Consider the following 19,173-nt stretch of genomic DNA (forward strand, 5'->3'; position numbering starts at 1 on the left):
TTTAATTGTGTATCCTAGGGTTGCCAACTTGCAGATGTCCTAAAGGCTTCACAGGGCCCAACTGCAACCGCCACACTTGTCAGGACAACTGCCTGAATGGAGGCACGTGCTTGGTCAGCAGGGGCAACCAGCCAACCTGCAGCTGCCTGCCAGAGTACCTGGGAGACCAGTGTCAGTACAGTAAGTAAAAGCACCTGAGCATGTTTCTGTTTTTTCAATAGATTGCTAAGCAGGGTATTTTGCATCAACAATATGTGACCCTCTTCTCTGTCTTTGCTGTCTTAAGGTAAATGTGAAGGCTTCTGCGAGAATGGCGGAACCTGCTTACAGACCTCCAACGGCACCAAACTTTGTCTGTGCCCCACCAAGTACATCGGGCGCCAGTGTGAGCTGGACAAATGTCAATTCTGCGGAACGGGCAAATGTATGACGTCAGCCTCAGGGGAGGTTTCCTGCAGGTGAGCATCGTGTGGGACGTGGTTTCTGCGCTACATCGATTAGACTTGGATTTGTAAATATTTGCTGGCTTTTATTTTGAACTGCCAGAATATTCTTCACCCAAGGTCACCCAGCAGATTGCTGGGTGACCTTGTCCTGGATTTTGTGCACAGCATGGAACATATCACTCTGAAATCGTGGGAATCATTATTATTATTATTGTTATTATTATTATTCTGCTGCATTAGTATCTGCTTTAATATTTTTTCTGTATGTTTGAAGCTGTCCAAATGGTCAGATCCAACCCAGCTGCTATACCTGTTCAAACTACTGCGCACACGGACAGTGTTCAGTAGACAGTCGCACACTGCTGCCACAGTGCACGTAAGATCCCAATAGACATTAACAGGCATATATATACTTAATAATATTTTATTGTTTTAATGTCCGCTAAGCACACTTGCACACATATCCACTGTGTACCTCTATACCCAGGTGTGCTGTTGGATGGAGGGGATACAGATGTGATATTACAGCTCCTATAGAGTCTCATACTTCTAGTGGTAGTAAGTCAGCCACTCCCTGACAAAATCAAAGTTTGTTCATAGGACATGCACTTTGGTCCTATTTGCTTATCATTGTTTGCTCACTCATAGGTACTGCGTCAATCATCGTCCCAGTGCTGCTGCTGCTGTTGCTGGCACTACTGGTAGTTGGTGCCATCTTGTGGTACAAGCGGAGAATGCGTGGGTGAGTACTAGTTCGGGGCGCTTTTCCATCTTTAAAAAATTCAAACTCCATTTGTCATCTGGTCCTCACCGTTCTGGTCTTTCTTTCTCTCTTACCTTTTGATAACCATCTATTTCCCTGTCTCCCAGGTCTCTATGCCCGGGCAAATCTCGTTCTCAGTGCTCGCGGTAACTTGATAGGGTTACATAATTCACCTGTTGACCCCCAATTCCTCTCCTCTCCTTTCCCTAAAATATAGTCAGACTGCCTTTGCTATGCTTTTTGTCTGTCCTTTTGTCCATTCTGTCGTTCAGTGCCGAAATCTTTCCATTGTCCTTGCTTGCCATCTTCTGTTTGGCTTCCATGGGGTTTCCCACCCAACAACACAGGGGGCCTACTCGCTCCGGAATAGCTCTGGTGATGCACGAATAGTTGAACTTTTGACGTCCTCCCAATGTCCTCCATGCCTTTCCCTGTTTACATTTGTAAATGTTAGGCTCAGGCAATGTGCTTGCAGAGTAAAATGTATAACTGTGCATCTATGAAAAATGTTTATATGCTTGCAAACAGCCGAATATTTGCAATCTAATCCAGCATTCTGCGCGATGGACATGCTGCAGTATATTCGATAGGTTTGATCAAATGGCCTTTTGACACAAAAGCTCATTTGAAAACCTTTGATATTTGTTGTCTTGTTCTTGTCAATTGTACATAGCCAGTGTTGAGTGAGTTTATGATATGGGTTTATGATAAGACACCTTTTAGTCACTGTGGCTTTCTTCTGAGGTTAGCACAGCATTTCTTTTAAACAAGGGTCTGAATCTGCTTCTAAGATAATTGTTGATCTGTTTCTCTGCAGTGCCAAGGGCTTCCAGCACCACCGAATGACTAACGGGGCCATGAATGTTGAGATTGGAAACCCTGCCTATAAGATCTATGAAGGAGATCCTGATGATGATGCTGGGGAACTTCTGGACTCCGACTTTGCTTTAGACCCAGACAAGGTAACAAAGCTTAAAAAAACCCTCCTGTTTCATTAAAAAGTATCCACAAATGCCTGGTATTGGCAGATAGTTCCACATTTATGAGTCCTTTTGTGAGGTTTTTTTTTTTTTTTTTATGAATTGGTTTTGGTTGTGGAGTCATCATAGACAGTAAATGGACACTTCTATGTGATCTAAAGAAGACTGGATGAAAGTAGCTGCTACTCGCCACCAAGATAGCCAAAGTCCAAATGCAAAAGCTTTAAAGCAAGACTTAGGAAACCAGTGGGTGTCGTCATGGTATTTACTTCTGGCATCTGTAATGAATTTTGGAATGAATATTGTTAGAATTATGTGAATCATATACTTTAGTTCTGATGAGTGGCTCCATAGTCTCATGGTTTACACATTATGGGCGGCTGTGGCTCGGGTGGTAGAGTGGTTTGTATACAGATCAATGCTTGGGCAAGATACTGAACCCTGAGTTACCTCTGTGTGTGTATGCGACTGTGTGTATGAATGTATTCAGCAGATAAAAGCACAGTATGAAGGCACTATATAAATACCATTTCTTTTACATTCACCTAAGAAGTGATAAAATCTCCAGTTTAATCCCAGCTGGAGACAAAAATCCCTTGGGGGGGTGTCAGGAAGGGAAATCCACTGTGAATAAGGGGAGCAGCTGACTGAAGCTTTTATGCTGGAGCCCTCATGGTCACTATATTCAAACACTTTTCACCACAATCATAAAGCATCAAATGAGGAATTGTCCATAAAGTCCTGAGTGCTTGAAAAGAAGTTGCAAGTTCTTCATTGGAAATACACCTACTGGTTTGTTGGGGGCAGATGATTAGTGCCCAGACTTTCAGAAACAAATAACCAAACACAGAAAACATAACAAACCACAACTATCTGCCAGGGTTTCAGCACTGAGCTGGGAAACATTTTGTTATTTATGCGAGCTGAGCCTATTTGAATAAACAAAATACTGCTTCTTTCACAATATACCAAATCTTTTCGTTTCTTTTGCCTGAGTCACCGAGTAATTTTCTTCACTCCGCAGCCCACCAACTTCACGAACCCAGTGTACGCCACCCTGTACATGGGTGCCCACAACAGCCGCAACTCTCTGGCGAGCACTGATGAAAAGAAGGAGCTCCTCTCCCAGGTCGACGAGGACATGAGCGACCCCCTGGCATAGACCTCGGCATGGACTGAACTCTGCCAACATTGCCCTGCCTCGCCCAACCTAGAGCCAGCGAGCTCTCTCATTTTATGCCTTTACCAACTGAAAAGAAAAGCAACAAAAAAAACAAACATAAAAACGAGAACACTGTATAAAATGTATAAAATGAAGAACTACTTTTTTTAAGTGATTGCAGTATTATATTTTGTTCTTTGACAAAAAGGAAAACAAATCCTCTGGTGATGGAAAAGAAACCATTTTATAGACATTTTATTCAGTTCTTTTTCATTTTGCTCACTTCCTCACAACTCTCTCTCACACACACACACACACACACACACCTCTCACGCATATAGCCACTACCTCTGTGCAAATGTAAAAGATACAAATGGCAGTGGAACAATTTTAATTTTTTTATTTTTGTATAAATTGTATAGGGGAAAAGAGAAAAAAACCCATTTTTGTTCCATCCTAGAAAATGTTGCCAAGTCTTCGTTGCTCATGAAAGAGAGGAGATGCGTCAGTGCTCACCACGAATGCTTCCTGGATGCTGGTTCACATTTTGTGTATATGTATGTTTGCTAGCGGAGGTCTTGGAGGGAAAGGCGAGGTGATGTTTAACTGCACGTGTATGCACGAGAGACTCGGCATCTGTTCTGTTGTTGCAAAGAACTACATTCAAGTGATTGTCTTTTACCTCCTTGCACAGACTAAAGTTATATATATATATATATATATATATATAATATATATATTTCCATATATCTGAACCTATTAACAAAGTGTCTTGAAAATATACCCAGGAATACAAATATCAGTAACAAATAGCAGTCTGTACTTTTTAATCTTTTTTTTTTTTTTAAGTCATTGTATAATTGACATACTTTGTGTCACCGATGAATGAATCATGGCAGTGTGTTAGTGTGCGCTGGATGAAGATGATTGTAATTAAGTCCACATTCCAGGATGAAAAAGTCTGGGATGATATCCGTGGCCTTGGCTTAGCCTACTGCAGGACACCCTGGACAGGAGCTGGGGCTTTGTTCTGAAACTCTTCTGGAGTAAAGACAAGCTCCTGTGAATTTCCGGTCATCATCTAAACAAACCAACCTGCGACCAGTAATTAGCCGGGAACGGTTGCGTTCAACTTTTGTTCCTCGTCTTTTGATTGTAAACATACTTTCAGGAAAGGCCAGGGAGACCGTCTGATGGTACGTACTTCTGTGGGAGGTTGGATTTTTTTTTTCTTTCCTTCACTGTATGTAATTACATGGACATGTAATTTAGGTTAATGCTCATTGTTAAGTGCATTCTCAGGAAGGAGACTGATCGGCTTCCTGATAAGCATTCCTTTCTCCATTCCTTTGCTTTGCTGCTAACCATCCATCTCGTCAGCCTGGATGTTTAGTCTCGGAAGTGTGGCTCTGTCTCACTGCTCACCGTATTGCTTTTAATCACCTCAGCTTGTCAGCCATACCTACCATATCACCGCATGGTGCTCACACACACACAGACACACTTAACCAAGAGGAAACTCTGGCTTTAGTCCTCAAATGTTAACAGTATTCATCACATTTTTTTCTTTAAATTCTGGGTTGTTTTTTTTTTTCTTGTTTATTTGTTTTTAACATCCTGCTCTGTTAAATCGCCATGTAAATTAGAACAATCATATTTCATTTGGAGAATTTCTTTAACTGGCAAAAACCCACGTTTGTGGTTCTGATTGTTTTGTTATAATTCGATTTCTTTTTGATATAAGGAATTAAATGGATTTTTATATTAGAAATGTACGATGGCCTTGTCTGTCATTTGGAAAGATGGAGAGGAAAAGCAGTCTACTTCATGCTTCAGTACATTAGAAAATACCCTCACTTATCATTAAAGAATTAAGAAATAAAACACAAACATGTAGAAAGCACTTGTTTGGATGTTGCTTAATCTGGAAAGGCTTCTGAATTGTAATGAAAGTCTTTGGTCTTGTTACATAAATCATCATATTTATTAAACAGGAAGTGTTGTCTTTCAGTCAACAGAAAATCCCAAGAATAGCTTTTTCTAAAAAAAAAAAAAAAAAAGTATGTTTCTTTTGATTTCAATACACACAAGAATAGTGTTTTATACAATCTTGAGCCAAATTTAAGTAGTGTTAAGATGTATTGCTCCCTTTGTGCCAATGTCATGCAAGTCTCTAAAGCTGTTAGGAGGAATAATTTGTATTAAGACTGATAAGAAAAAGAAGCTTTAAATGCACTTCATCCTTCATCTGTTAATACATTTAGAGCAGGCTAACCAAACATCAAGTGTGCCTTTTAAACAATAGTCCACCTGGAGTCTCCTTCATACGTCTGTCACCTCCTAACTGTCACACAGGGTGTGACAGGAAGTGTTGTCAAGGCACGTAATATTCTGTTTTTAACCACCACTTGGTCAAGGCACAAAACTCTGGGGACTCTCGTGTCAGCTGTTCTGAACTCTAAAGCCACTGATGTACTAGAGGTAAAAAGGAACTAACCTACCTTTAAGCTTTTTTTGTGCCTTCAACTTGCATATTGTTGTCAGTATTATAAGGCTAATGTTATATTACAAGGCGGTAAAAAATACAATCTTTACCAGATGAAAGACGTAAAATAAACAAATTATGGCTGACTGACGAGAAATAACACTGTTTACGCAAAAAGGCACTTCTTAAGCATAACATCAAACTTTGGAGTAATTTGGTTTGTCTAGCTTGACAAGAAGAACCAGTACAGTGATGGTCTTTGCTCCCAGATACAATCAAAATAAACAATATTGAGTCTGATTGAAAGCGTTTCGAAGACTTGGCGTAACACTGTGAAACAGTCCACGAATGTCCGTTATGACATCGCACCTCCTCTGTTTGGAGGAGGCTTTTGCAGGTGTCTTGAAGGCAGATGTCCCAGCAGCAGCAGAAGAGTTGGCAATTTATGTTGGCTGCCTCCCAGTTTAAATCCTGCTATGACTGCGTAATCTGAGGATATTAATGGGTTTTAGGAATGTCCACATTAAGATCCACATGCTAGCAGGCACTTGTTAGTGAAAGCACAGTTCCTCCTCCAGTCCTCCGATGGCTTCACCTGTACTCTGGTCGTCCTCCCAAAGGTCAGTGCCGACAGAGCAGGGAAAGCCTTCTGCTCGCGGTGACAAAGGAGTGGTAGCGCGTTGTGCTTCTGTAATCATGCCTGCTTACTTAAAGTGGTTGTAAAAGGGCATCCATAAATAAATAAATTACCCGGCTAAAACAAGGGCTTTGTCCTGTCCTCCCTTTTCAGTCTTTGTGATCTGCAGCCTCAGGGTTGAGATGCGCCACTGGGACAAAGGGGAAGGTTACAATAGGGAGGGGACTATAAGTGACGAATAAGTGGTTTAGGGTCTCTTCCAACCGCTCCGGATCAACGCGTCCGCTCGCAGGAAAGGCTGGTTTCGGAGATCTGTGAGTAGGCATGGAAATGGGGGTGAGAGACAGGGGGACACACATGTTAGAGGACCAAGAGGTCAATCTGGACATTTGCTTCTGTTTACATCTCAATTTCTTAAAAAAGTGTTTTTAAGCAAGAAGAGCAGAGGATATACACTCAGTTCTCACTTTATTAGGTACACCTAATTTATATCAGTTGTTGCACCTCATTTCTGTAAATGAGGTTAAACTAAAAAAAAAAAAAGAAAATAGGAACACCTCATGAAAACAGCATCACAAACCACATTTCCTCTTTTTTACAATGAAGATGAAACTTTGAAAAGTAGCCTTTATTGCAGGACTGTTGTTAGTCTGCATTAGTTTGAGCTCCCTAATAAACTGACAACTGAGTGTTTATTGTTATAACTTTTCAAAGTAATCCAGAAAATCTGGAAACACTTGTGCAGTTAAAACATTGGGTTAAAGCTGAAAATGTCCATTAGAGCTACAAAATTAGCAAACAGGAATGCCCCATTCCCATAGCCTTGTATTTCAGCTGCAAGTAGTTGTGCTTCAAAACGGAGAAATTCAAGGCTTTGAGAACGTGATTTTGGCAAATCTGTAACACTAAACAATGAGGACGTTAAAAAGTAACCACTGGGGTTACGATACAATGGTCAACAAGCTCTTGAGTTTGCAGATTACCAAACAGGATGGCTGTGACATAGAAAAAAAGTGTGGATACAGACTGTGTTCATATAAGTTTGATTCTGTTTTCTTCTAGAGCCTGTTGACCAAATAGCTGTTGAGCACACTGCGGATGACATTTAGCACAGACAAACATGGCGGACGCTGCCGACAGGTGAGAGGTAAATAAACAATGGACAACATGCAACACGTAATAGGAAGGGGTGAGGATGATACTCATCTCTAAGGGTAAAATTAGACATTAATACTAAACAAAAATGCCACTGGTGTTGCTTCTGAGGTGGGCTTTGTAGACACTTAAACACCTGAGTTCATATTTTAATGGCTGTTTTAAAAGCAGGCAAGTTGTTTCTCTTCAATACTATGCTGACTTCTTACAAGTTCAATAATCCTTTGTGTTGTTTGCTAGCAAAGCTTATAGTGCTGTAAAACTTGTGTGTGTGTGTGTTTCTTTGCTTGCATCTGAAGCACTAGCTGAAGCAGCTGACATCACTGTAGCAGCACACAGGAGCTGGAGGGCCAAGCAGGCCGGGTTTCAGCCAGGCTACCTTTCTTACCCTCTCTTAGGAGTGGGAAATACTGTCATTAATCTTCTTTTCAGCTGGAGGGGGGTAGAATAAACAGTGGTGGTTGAGGAAAGAAGAGTCACATGTTAGCCGGAAAACCAACACCAAACAAGTTAGTCTCATGGAACAAGGCAGTGCTGATAAAATAAAACAGTCCGCTAGCCAAACCTCTTTAGATTCAGTCCGCTGTTATCGGATAATTTGAAAGAAATATGGCATAATAACGCAAAAGCCTACTGTGTCATGCATGGTGTCCTACACGTGATCACAGTCAGGACTGTACTGCGAGCGTGTCAACATATTTTACACACAAAAACATGTTGACACTCAATGCAACTTTCTCAGCTCCAGGCAAAGAGGTTTGGCTGACTCCTATCACCAGACACCTGATAGGAGTCTTCCCAAGTAGAACACAAACAACCAGTGACGGCCCAAGTTAGTCATCAGTAGTCATAGTTGAGGGTGGGCGGGGTGGGATGACAGGAATCATGCTGCATGCACATGGAGGTAGTGGTAGTGGGTTGCGAGGGAGGGTGGGGGGGAGGTTCAAAATGCATATGAGAGAAACCTGGTCAACCTTGGCATTAAAGGGGAAGGGCTAGCAGTTGGCGTCGTCACAGAGGTTTGCTTCACAGAAGAAACGTGAGCCGCGTTTAGCAGTGCGGGCCGTGAAGGGCACGCTCTTCAGTACTGGGGGGAGGAGGGGGAGGAAGAGAAAACATGTCACACCTGAAACACTGCCCTAAGGGGGAGGGGCAAACCTTGTGAAAGCCTAACGTTCTTAATAAGGTTAAGGACATGTCCTGAAAGCCGTCCACTGGATAAAACACAGTTAGAGCTCTGATAGTAGTGACACACAATTATTCCTATTATTAACACTAAAGTAATTATTATGAAGCAACATTCATATTATTTACACTTTAGACAGTTATTAATGATCATCACAAAAACATCAGTTAGTCTATGTGCTACGCTGAGGCTGTAGATGCAGGGTTTTTCTCCCAATAAAGGCTTAAAAATACGTAGGTGTGTTGTAAGATGATTTAACTTTGGCATCTCCAGAAATTCAATGTAGGAAACGAAATTCCACACTGCCCAATCACTTTCCGCTCTTTGCAAACAGAATATTCTGCTGTTCTGCTTGTGTGCAGTTTATATCCATGTCTGTCCAGACTATAGTATGAGCAGTGAAGACTTTGAAGGAATTTAATAGGTAGGCAGGCACCTACCTACCTCCCAATCTCCACTTCTGTCTTACGACAGTCAAACAGTGGGCAGAAAAGTATGTTTGCCCAACATTATAATGTTGCTCAATCACAGCTAAGTTAACCTTTTGACCTATTGGATACAACATCTCATCATTTTATCATTTTCCCCCCAATTTTGTCATAGTTAGACTTTAGTTTTGAGCAAAAATTGGTTTCATATGAGGTCATGGTGATGTTTGAAATTCTAGTACAAGTCACTTTTTTGTGCCAGATTAGAAGAAATTACAGAGAGAGGTATGGAGGTATAGAAAGCCAAAAACATGATCCCTCCAGGAACAGCTCCTTGAGGTTGTCGTGGATCCTAATTATTAGTATCTCAATTTACTTCACTTCTTGAGACCTGGCCTTTCTGAAAACACACACTTTGATACCCAACAGCATATCCCCTAACAGACTAGACAGCATGGCATGGAACAACGCTTGCTATTTGCTGTGCTCCAGATGTGCTGGTGTCTGAAGTACGTAGCACAAGGTGCACTTCAAAGGAGCTGAGCAGTCGATGACCACAGTCATCCTCAGCCTGGGAACACTGGGGCTGCTGGCACGCACATGGGTTCTTTTAACAATCCTGTCTGGCCCACCTGTGATAATGTCTTCAATAGTGCCATCCTTGCCCTCGTACACAGGCCGGTGGTCTTTGGCTTGCCGCCTGCGCAGCTCTGCGATCAGCTCCTGCTGCTGGTGCCTCTTCTTCTGGGCTTGAACCTGAACCAGCAGAAAGGATATTTGTTCGTTTTCACTGTGATTCTTGGCCTATGAAAAAGCTTTATTTAGCACTGAGTAAATACATGATAGAGTTCATCCAGCAGGGCTGTACCTTAGGGTCATGCTGCTTCGCCTCCTGAGCCAGTAACTTTTCTCTCATTGCTTCCTCTTGCTTTTTCCTCTGTTCATTTTCTTCCACTGCATCCTGTTGAGAAGAGAAATAGATGACACATCTGTGACAAGAAACTTCAGTGGAAATAAACCCAACAACGTGCTTTTGTGTGGCCATGTGAAGCAAAGAAAAAACAGTTGAAAAGCTGGGCATAAACAGGAAAGCCACGCTTTACTAAACATGACCAGGACCACGCACACACTTAAATGAACAGTTTGACATACAGAGAAAGATAAACAAAGGGATCAATAAGTATGGTAAATATGACACTTTAGATAATTATAAATTAGCCAAGCTGGACAGAAATATTAAAAACAAGGCAACAGCTACCTGGACTTGAATCAAAATGAACAAAATATGACAATGTGCTTTTTATTTTGTTTTTTTTTTAAACCAGATAATCTGAGCTGGTATGCTGTGGATGACAGAACCAATAGTGGCTTCAAACTCTCTCCAAGAACACAAATAACCTCAGCGATAAGTTGTTTCTAGGCCACTAAGAAAAAGCTGGTGATTTCACAGTTAGCAACAAATTATTTAAAGATACTCTTTCTTCTTTAACGTCTTTAACTGACTGACAGTAAGCTCTATGGGACACAGAACATTTTCAGCCTATTTTCCTCCAGTTTTTCTCGTGTTAATTTGAAGTTTGGGCTTGAAATTGTAACCTTCTCTTTCTCGTTAGTTTGTTTAGTATTGTGGCTTTATGGCAACTCCTGGCTGTTCTGTTTATTTTGGCTTGTGCTCTCACTTAAGTTAAATTAAAGCTTCTATGTCTGGCAATAAGAGGCCTTAAAAACTGTAGAAAACTATATTCTATTACTCGAGGCAACAAGTGTTTGTTAAACAGTTCCTTTAGAGCACATGCACACACTCAAACAGACACACGAGTCCAGAAATCCTTGTGTTGCACATTTCCTTGAGCAGATCCCATAAATCTAGATGGAGAACAATCTCAGGAAGCGTGCTGTGTGTTGGGGCAGGGCGAGGCTGTCCGGAGGTAAAGGGGGGGGGAGGGATGGAGGGGAGAACCAGTCTAAACACCACAGCTGCAGCTTCTAAAGTCAGACCCAGCTGGCCTTTCCTGTTATTTGGCCTGGGAGTATACGCCACGTCCTGTGCCACAAAATCAGCCAAAGCTCTGCCCCGCTCTGCTCTCAGCAAGGCTGACAGCAAACCGGGGAACTTCCCAAATGACCAGCTGAGGAAGCGAGGAAAGCTACAGAGATGTAGCTTCTGCTTTGTGTCCTCACCTTGTAAGCCTTGATGAAGCGCACGAACACAGGGAAGAAGACGGAGGGTGGAGCCGTCTTGGCACTTTCTCCAAAGTAGCTCACCACACTGTTAAAGGCTTCCTAGAATTGGGAAAGAGAATGTTTGTAAACACTGTCGAGTTAGTGGCTGCGCATCAGATGTCAGTGAGATGAATGAACGAGAAAGGTTTAATTTTCATTTGTTCCAGTGGATAATTTGAGGTTTTGGAGGTGAAGACGTTGTCGGATACCTCTGCCATCTTGGCGTCCTTCTGTAGCTTGTCCAGCTGTGAGTCACTAGTCTGGACAAAACCTTTCAGGACTGAGTGGTCGTGGAGACTGCACTCTCTCCGGATGAGGTCCATGCCTTTCCCCAGCTCTCGAACATCCAGCAAGACGTTTTCCAGAGACACTTTGCACGCAGACAGAGCATATTTTTAAGTATATTAAGTAGCGTTTTATCCAGATGTTAACATCTGACATTTCTGTGAAAATACTGCGTCTCCACACGGTTGCTGACAGAGTTTAATATTTGGTGCACGCTCACCTGCTGCAGCTTTGTCCACAAAGTGCAATTCATTGTAGAAGTTTGCCAGTTCAGGGTACTTCTCCTTCACAATAAGAGCTATGTAGTGGAGCAATGTCATCTTTCTGTCTGTAGACTTAGTGTCCAGAAGCTGTGTAAAAAAACATTGTTAGGAAAAGCAATTTAATATTAAACGCTACACCACACTTTTGTGCTGACTGGTATTTCAGTAAACTTCACTACTGATTACTCACCAGATCAAGGCTTTGTAATTTGAAACCATAAACGCAGCCTCGTTTGCTGCTGTTCATGTAGTTTCCTAGGGCTAAGATGATCTGTGAGTAAACCAAAAGCACCGAGTGAATATATGCATTAAAAAATACAAATGCTGCTGCTGTGAAAGTCAACAAACACATCTCACTTCAAGCATTCTCTTGAGCTTTGGTGCGGACTTGATTGAGCCAGAAGCAGCAATGATGGCGTTGAGCTGTGGCGTGAGCATGTTCACGTTGTCGGCAAAGTTTCCAACAAAGGTGATAATGTTCATTCTCTGCGTCAGCCTCTCGATCTTGCTGAATAACAACATGAAGCGATCCTCCTCTGCTAACTGATCCAGCGGACGCCGCTCGCGCTCGTACTGACGCAGCACCTTCACTTCTGCCTCGGTGGGCAGGAAACGCATCAGGCACTCCACGAAGTCGACAGGTAAGGCCTTGAGGTCAAACCTGAGTGAAGATAACACGTTACCTGTAACTTGTTCCGCAGAAAATTCTTAAAGTATGTAAAGTTTACGTAAAAGACAGGCGCATACTTCTCTATCGCTTTGCAGATCTCTTCTGTCGTCTTGTTAGCCTTTCGCAGTGTGATGGCTAAGTTCTTGGAGCGATTGGCGTCCAGAAGTGTGACTTTGTTCGCCGCCTTATGGGCTACTTTGCTCTTTGTGCAAGAAACATCCACAACTGGACCCTGGGCTCTCGTCTTAAATAGCTCCTCAAACCTCTCCAGATCCAGCTCCTGCATGTGAATAACAACTCAACTTTTACTTGTTCTAAATTTATGTTAAAAGTCCTGAACACATATGTGTGGTAAGTTTTATGGTGTCGGTATGAAGCTTTTTATTTCGTGACACAATTCTCTCATCATTTTAGTTTTGTTTTGCTTTACTTTTTCCCCTTTGAACTCAACTGGAAGAGACTAGAGAAACCTGAGCTTTTGACTATGGAAAAGTTTTACTGAGATTAATACTAATTTACCATAAATTTAAATTTGACATATATTAACCAGGATCTATATCTGAACATGAAAGAGGTTTTATCTTCTTGATTTACCTCTAGCACACGTTCATCATCGATCTCGTTGAAGACTGTGCCATTGATCTGATTGGGCTTCAAGGCCGTCCAGTTAAACACAGGCAAGCGGAACTTGGTCTTTATAGGCTTCTTGATCCTGATAGCTGTGGTGAAGCAAGTGTTGGTTGAATACAGATAGAATGGTACTTATATAGCGCTTTTCTACTCAAGGTTTATTCAGCCACTCACACACGTTCATACAGACATCTTTTTCTATGATTAAGTGCTTTTCGCCTGTCATTCACACACTTATACTCTAATGGATGCATCTTAGAGTTCTGGACACTTCAGCACGCAGACTAGAGGAGCCAGGGATCAACCTACCGACCTTCCGATTAGTAGACAATCCACTCTACCTCCTGCCACCCACAATCCTATGATCTAGTCAACTGTGAACATCAAAATTGAAGGCAAAGACAACCAAGTTTAATTTTGCGTGCACGCTCACCTGACAGACCTACGCTCAAGATGACAGAGGGGGAAGCTTCTGGCAGAGGAGGAGCAAGGGGAGGAGGTGGTGGTGGTGGGACTGGCACAGTGTGTCCTGTAATTAATGCAGAAGAGTAATTTTATTGCATGTTTAGTACAGCTTCCTCTTCTACATGGGGCTGCCACCTTGGCCTGACAATCGCTGAAAACAGATTTTTAAAGTTAGTGAAACCTGATAAAGTCTAGTTACGATAAAAGGCTGGAAAGTGCTCCAACACTCAGTGCGGCCTTTCCGGAGACAAAGGAAATCAGCCTTATGTTTCCCTTTCCTGTCTGGCTTAGAAGAACACTGCTGTGACCCATCACTTGGTTTGGCACGAATTAACAAATATAGGGAACTGAAAATAGATCTGCTCTGAGGGTCCACAGATGAGAAAGTCATCTTTCACATACGTATATATGAATCACCAGACTGTGATTCACAGTATTGTCATCACCTGAAGCAGATGGCAGGGGAGGGGGAGGGGGAGGCGGTGGTGGAGGCGGAGGTGCTTCGCTGGCTGGTGGTAAACTTGTGTCGGGTCCTCCTAGTTCTGTCAACCCTGCTGTTGAACCCAAAGACAGCTTTCCGATGTTTCCCAAGGGTATCCCGGCGCTGCCGACGCCCAGCGGCTCGATGGCGATGTCTCCATCGGGTTTCTTGTGCAAGCGGATGGTGCCCTGCTGTTCGAGCTCCAGCAGACGTTTCTCGATGTTGAAGTGCCTCTGAAACGCAGCATCCTTCTCCTTGATCATCCTCCTCAGGGTGTTAACCTGAGTGCTGGTTGACTCGTATGTCTCCTGAGCAGTCAGCAGGGGGTGATAAAGAGCACAATGCACAATGACTCCACAAGCTAAACAAACATCCTGTCTCTTTGTGACCTAATTTGCTAATACAGCAATTTAGCCACAAGCATATGAACCTGATCTCTGCTAACACACGCAGAATCTGAAGCCTTTATGATGCGAGGAGATCAAGAAATATCACGTCAATAGGACTGTGGCTTACCCGTATTACGTTCAGCTCCTTATCTTTCTGAAGGAGCAGCTTCTCCAGATCGGCTACTTTCATCATTGTTTCATTCTCAACCTCCAGAAGCTTCTCAGTCACCTAGAAAAGAAGATGGAGCAACACTGAGATGAGAGAAGGAAAGAATTGATCCACACAGTGGGCATCTTTCCCAGCTCCACTTCCCCATCTCTCCTCCCCATACACTGCATCATCACTAAGAAATAAGATACAGCAAGCAGCATGATGCAGCAATAACATGGCACAGCTCTCAGTTTTGATTTTACATTACACATCTTGCTAAGGAATTCAGAGAGAATCTTTACCCTCTTCCTCCCCCATCATTTCTGACCTCTGAGAGCAGAGTTTGTTTTCAAATTCCAAGAATGATGTCAGGGGCTGCCTACGACCTTTCCATGTGAAGAAGGTCTTTGCAAAGCAGCGTGGGATACAGAGGCAATAGCCCAGAAAGACCGAGCCAACACGAGAACAATAATAAGATTGTTTCACGCACTCCATTTTCCAGCATTCCCCACCCAATTATTATCCTGAACCACTTGTGAAGTGCAAACACCGAGTAGATTTCTAATTGCCATGTAGAAACAGCCGACTTAAGTACATAGCTGGTGAACCACAACAATCTCATAAATGTGTATAGAGAGCAGTGTTGGTGGTCCAGACTGGGTGGTGCACTTACGTGGGACAGGTGCTCCTCCAGTTCCTCCACCTTCTCCAGCGCTGCATTCTTGGTTTCGGCATCTTCTAGTAGGCCACCCACATCAAATACGTTATCAAGGTAAGCCTGGATCTGAACCGACAGCTTGTCACTCTCCGTGTGTTTAGATTTCTGGCACGGGAGAGAATAAATTCAACATTAGTGACTCCACAAATAGTCTCCACGTAGACAATGAGAACGACTGACCCAGTTTAAGCACAACATTATTTCTTTACCTCCAAGAAGTCATCTAGTCCCAGTTTGGTGAATTCATACTGCAGATGCACTCTGAAGTTCATGTCTTCAACTGAGTGGACCACAATGTTGATGAACTGCATGCAAGCAACCTGGAGAACAAATGCAAACAGACACCAGCTCCTTAATATTCTTTATATACTTGATACATATAATCTGTATCAGGATATTTTACCTTAAAACTGATATATAGTCCACTGGATTTTGCATGTGCACCTTGTATAAAAGTGTGTTTTCCCTTATGCAGATAATAATAAAAAATACCTTTGGCATTTGAGCCAAACATTTTTATTTGTATTGATGGATGTACTCTCACACAAAAAGCATCTGTACATCTCAACATCTGTATGTAACTAAACGCTTGTCTTACCATGAAGTCAATGTTTCCTTCTTCACTGCGGAAGTAATCCATCAGTCTCTCGAAGCGATGCTTCTCTTTGCAAACCTGAAATACATCAGGTGAAGCAAAACAAAGATTTTTTTTCTCTGAAATTCTATTGATTGGTTTAAAAAGTAGAACAAAAACTTTGTCCGATTTAGACAAACAAGAGACCCGAGACAGGAAGTTTTAATAGAATGTCAAAGTGGTACCTTAGGGAAATATTACCTACATTTATCAACTAAAATCAACCATACTACATGTTTTTTGTCCATTGCATTTTAAAAATTATTTATTTATTAATTAAGAAAACAAAATCATGCCTTTGGAGTATGATTAGCAAATATGTAGCAAAAATCAATGAAGCCAATGGCTTCATAATGTCGTGCTGTATATTTTTAAGTGGACATAACAAATATCTGATAAACTGCTGGTTTCACTGATGTGTTACACCTCTATGAACAAAAGCACAATCGGCATAAATGAACAATTTCTTTTATTCTGTTTTTCTACTTGCAAACAAAATAATCTCAGTGTTTGACTTATGTTGTTTCTTAAGTTGATGAAATAAAAATCCATTTCATTGCACACAAACACTGTAGCTGTGGATCTAAAATTTGACGACTAGCACAGCTGCTATGATTTGCGGCCCTCTAGTTGGTTACTCAGGATTTTCTCTGAACTTTATAGAACAGCATTCTCTTATTTTGCACCTTGGTCATAGAATAACACTCAGAGCACATTACAGCTGAATGCTTTTGTTTCCTTGGGAGAGTTCAGAGCTCTCATAAAGACTTCTGCAAATGAACAGCGCAACTGCTATTGATATGGTGGGCCTTGTATTTGTATTATTTTGACTCTAACTTTAAGTGTTTTGATGTTATATATGATTTTTAACTTCTTGTAACATTGTAATGGATTGTAATGGTGTGCCTTCTTGGCCAGGTCCACCTTAAAAAAGAGATGTTAATCTCAAGGGAATTCCTGGTTAAATAAAGGTTGAATAAATGAAATTAATAAAAACATCGAATGAATAGCAAACGTGACCTTCTCCTTGTGAGATCTCAGAGACCTGTCACTTTGTGTTAATGCATAATTTTGGAAAACTACCAGCAGTACTATGTTGTTTTCCACTAGAGAGTTGATTAGCTTTCGACTGTAAGGCATTTTGTCTGGTTCCGGAGTTTAGGTGACTGTACGAACAAAAAGTAAAAAGGCTAAGCAAATCTTTCTGGTTCACTGGCTCCCACTGGGGAATTGATTCTCTGATTATTGTTCAAGGTTACCTAACATCTGATGTCTTAATGAGTCCAATAATCTCAGACACGCCACCATAGAGCTTTGCTTGCAACCTCAGTAGATAAAATCTCCCACAGCTTCTCAGTTTTCAGCCTGCTACACTGGACCTTAATGCCTTTATGCACGCCAGTGATGTGGGAAATTAGGGCAATTATATTGATGTTACTTAAATTTTGATTAGTATATTCAGACATAGCTAGGCTAGCGATATGTAACAACTTAATCCTGAACATAACAACTTGAGAGCTTGTTAAAAATTCATTAAAAAGTTGAAATAGGCACCTCTTTGAAGTTGTCAAATGCTGAAAGGATGATCTCATGACCTCCTCGGACAAGACAAACAGCAGCCAGCAGCTCAAGGACCAAAGCTTTTGTCCTGAAAATGCACCAAACTTTCATCAATACAACTCTCTCACTTATTATTGGAAAAAATAAATTTTTTAAAAAAGTACAGTTTTATATGTTCTATCACAAAATTCATGCATCCTCAAAATTGGTGTAAATGTTAACATACAGGGCTCAAAAGTCATAATCTATATTAATGTCTGAAGCTTTGGTGGATGTTTCCATGGTTTTTACGTGTTTACCCTCATAGACTTTATTATGAAGTAATCAGTCTCAGTGGTTTACCACTAATCTCCCTTTAGAAAACATTCCCTTAACGACCCGTGTGTACACCTCTGATCCTCGACTTCAGAGAGAAGCAGAGGCCCACGGAGAATGGGAAGCATATCGTATGAACTGGCTGCAGGGTTTCCCCTATTGTTTGGCCCAGCCCTGCTTTTATGGAGGTGGGGTCCTGAGTTCTTACCGTGGGTTCTTATTGTTCAAGCTGAGAGCAATTTCATTGACTGCATGTGCATGAGACATGACCATATTGAAACCGTACTGCATGGAGAGAGACAGAGAGACAGAGAGGATGTGGTCAGAAAACCTGCATAAAAGTTCAGCACTCGACTGCACAGGAAACATATCATGCTCCAAGTTTATGAGACATATCTGATTGTGGGTCGTGGGTGGTTCCTGGTACCTGGTAGTTCATGATTGCTCTCAGGCACATGATGCACACATGCACATCATCTTTTTGACTCACGAGGCGGGAGTTCTTGATGGTTTTGCTATTCGCGACTGAGCCGTAGCTGCAACAGATTCAGCACATTAAAACAAATTCAGCAATCAAATCCATGTTCTGGCTTCTATTCTGTTAGTCAAACGGAGCTCTGAAGTGTATCTACTATTTTCTATGATTTGTGTTTTAAGTGTGTCGCAGCGAGAGACAGAAAGAGAAAATTACAGAGAATGAGGTCTGACAGAAAAAAACTTAGATGGCTTTTGAGGTTACAGATGCATTATGGGAGATGCCTGGTTTCCTTGTTGCTGTTAACAGACCGAATTCTGTTCACAGACTACTATTATGTAACTATATTGCACAGTCATTTCATGGTAACTGTTCTGGTAAGGTTTATAATCGGGATAACCATACATCAAGAATACGTTTTTTTCCATACTTTGTTACAAATGTGGGGGGAAAAACTTTGTATACCTTCTACCAATAACAGTTCACTAGTAATTTATCTGACAATATATTTATATAATATTTATAAGTCTAGAGTCTGTTCTTGTGGACTATTTTTGTGCACCCTTATATAATATCTGTTTTTCCGATCAGACTTTACACCCTATCTGTCTTTAAGTCATGTCTGTACAGTGGCGAAGAGGAGAATCACAACTGTCCAACATATGTTCCTGC

At 41.7% G+C, this 19,173-nt stretch overlaps 2 protein-coding genes across 7 annotated transcripts in view; one reads left to right on the forward strand and one right to left on the reverse strand.

Annotated features, from left to right (window-relative positions):
• The window catches only part of lrp1ab (low density lipoprotein receptor-related protein 1Ab), an 81,094-nt gene extending 75,968 nt beyond the window's left edge, over positions 1 to 5,126 (forward strand). The window contains exons 83-89 of one of the 2 annotated variants that reach the window (XM_031746861.2): positions 19 to 180; positions 287 to 458; positions 721 to 822; positions 934 to 1,004; positions 1,095 to 1,188; positions 2,027 to 2,171; positions 3,214 to 5,126. In XM_031746861.2, coding sequence (XP_031602721.1) covers positions 19 to 180; positions 287 to 458; positions 721 to 822; positions 934 to 1,004; positions 1,095 to 1,188; positions 2,027 to 2,171; positions 3,214 to 3,351 — 884 coding nt within the window. In that variant the 3' untranslated portion in view covers positions 3,352 to 5,126. The remainder of the gene's footprint in view (positions 1 to 18; positions 181 to 286; positions 459 to 720; positions 823 to 933; positions 1,005 to 1,094; positions 1,189 to 2,026; positions 2,172 to 3,213) is intronic. The other variant, XM_039604129.1, reaches the window with a different exon arrangement.
• fmnl3 (formin-like 3) overlaps positions 4,186 to 19,173 on the reverse strand; it is a 33,828-nt gene continuing 18,840 nt past the window's right edge. For 2 of the 5 annotated variants that reach the window (XM_031746867.2, XM_031746863.2), the window contains 20 exons: positions 18,454 to 18,562; positions 18,235 to 18,311; positions 17,706 to 17,799; positions 16,116 to 16,190; positions 15,727 to 15,837; positions 15,473 to 15,622; positions 14,776 to 14,877; positions 14,225 to 14,567; positions 13,747 to 13,842; positions 13,278 to 13,402; positions 12,761 to 12,963; positions 12,371 to 12,674; positions 12,204 to 12,284; positions 11,971 to 12,100; positions 11,675 to 11,835; positions 11,424 to 11,525; positions 10,111 to 10,203; positions 9,875 to 9,998; positions 8,603 to 8,715; positions 4,186 to 6,785 (listed from right to left, as the gene is read on the reverse strand). In XM_031746867.2, the coding sequence (XP_031602727.1) occupies positions 8,624 to 8,715; positions 9,875 to 9,998; positions 10,111 to 10,203; positions 11,424 to 11,525; positions 11,675 to 11,835; positions 11,971 to 12,100; positions 12,204 to 12,284; positions 12,371 to 12,674; positions 12,761 to 12,963; positions 13,278 to 13,402; positions 13,747 to 13,842; positions 14,225 to 14,567; positions 14,776 to 14,877; positions 15,473 to 15,622; positions 15,727 to 15,837; positions 16,116 to 16,190; positions 17,706 to 17,799; positions 18,235 to 18,311; positions 18,454 to 18,562 (2,572 nt within the window). In that variant the 3' untranslated portion in view covers positions 4,186 to 6,785; positions 8,603 to 8,623. Of the gene's footprint in view, positions 6,786 to 8,016; positions 8,061 to 8,593; positions 8,716 to 9,874; positions 9,999 to 10,110; positions 10,204 to 11,423; positions 11,526 to 11,674; positions 11,836 to 11,970; positions 12,101 to 12,203; positions 12,285 to 12,370; positions 12,675 to 12,760; positions 12,964 to 13,277; positions 13,403 to 13,746; positions 13,843 to 14,224; positions 14,568 to 14,775; positions 14,878 to 15,472; positions 15,623 to 15,726; positions 15,838 to 16,115; positions 16,191 to 17,705; positions 17,800 to 18,234; positions 18,312 to 18,453; positions 18,563 to 19,173 lie in introns of all 5 variants that reach the window. The other 3 variants (XM_031746866.2, XM_031746864.2, XM_031746865.2) reach the window with 3 other exon arrangements.

The sequence above is a fragment of the Oreochromis aureus genome, linkage group 20 (genome assembly GCF_013358895.1).
Source record: "Oreochromis aureus strain Israel breed Guangdong linkage group 20, ZZ_aureus, whole genome shotgun sequence".
Taxonomy (NCBI): Eukaryota; Metazoa; Chordata; class Actinopteri; order Cichliformes; family Cichlidae; genus Oreochromis; species Oreochromis aureus.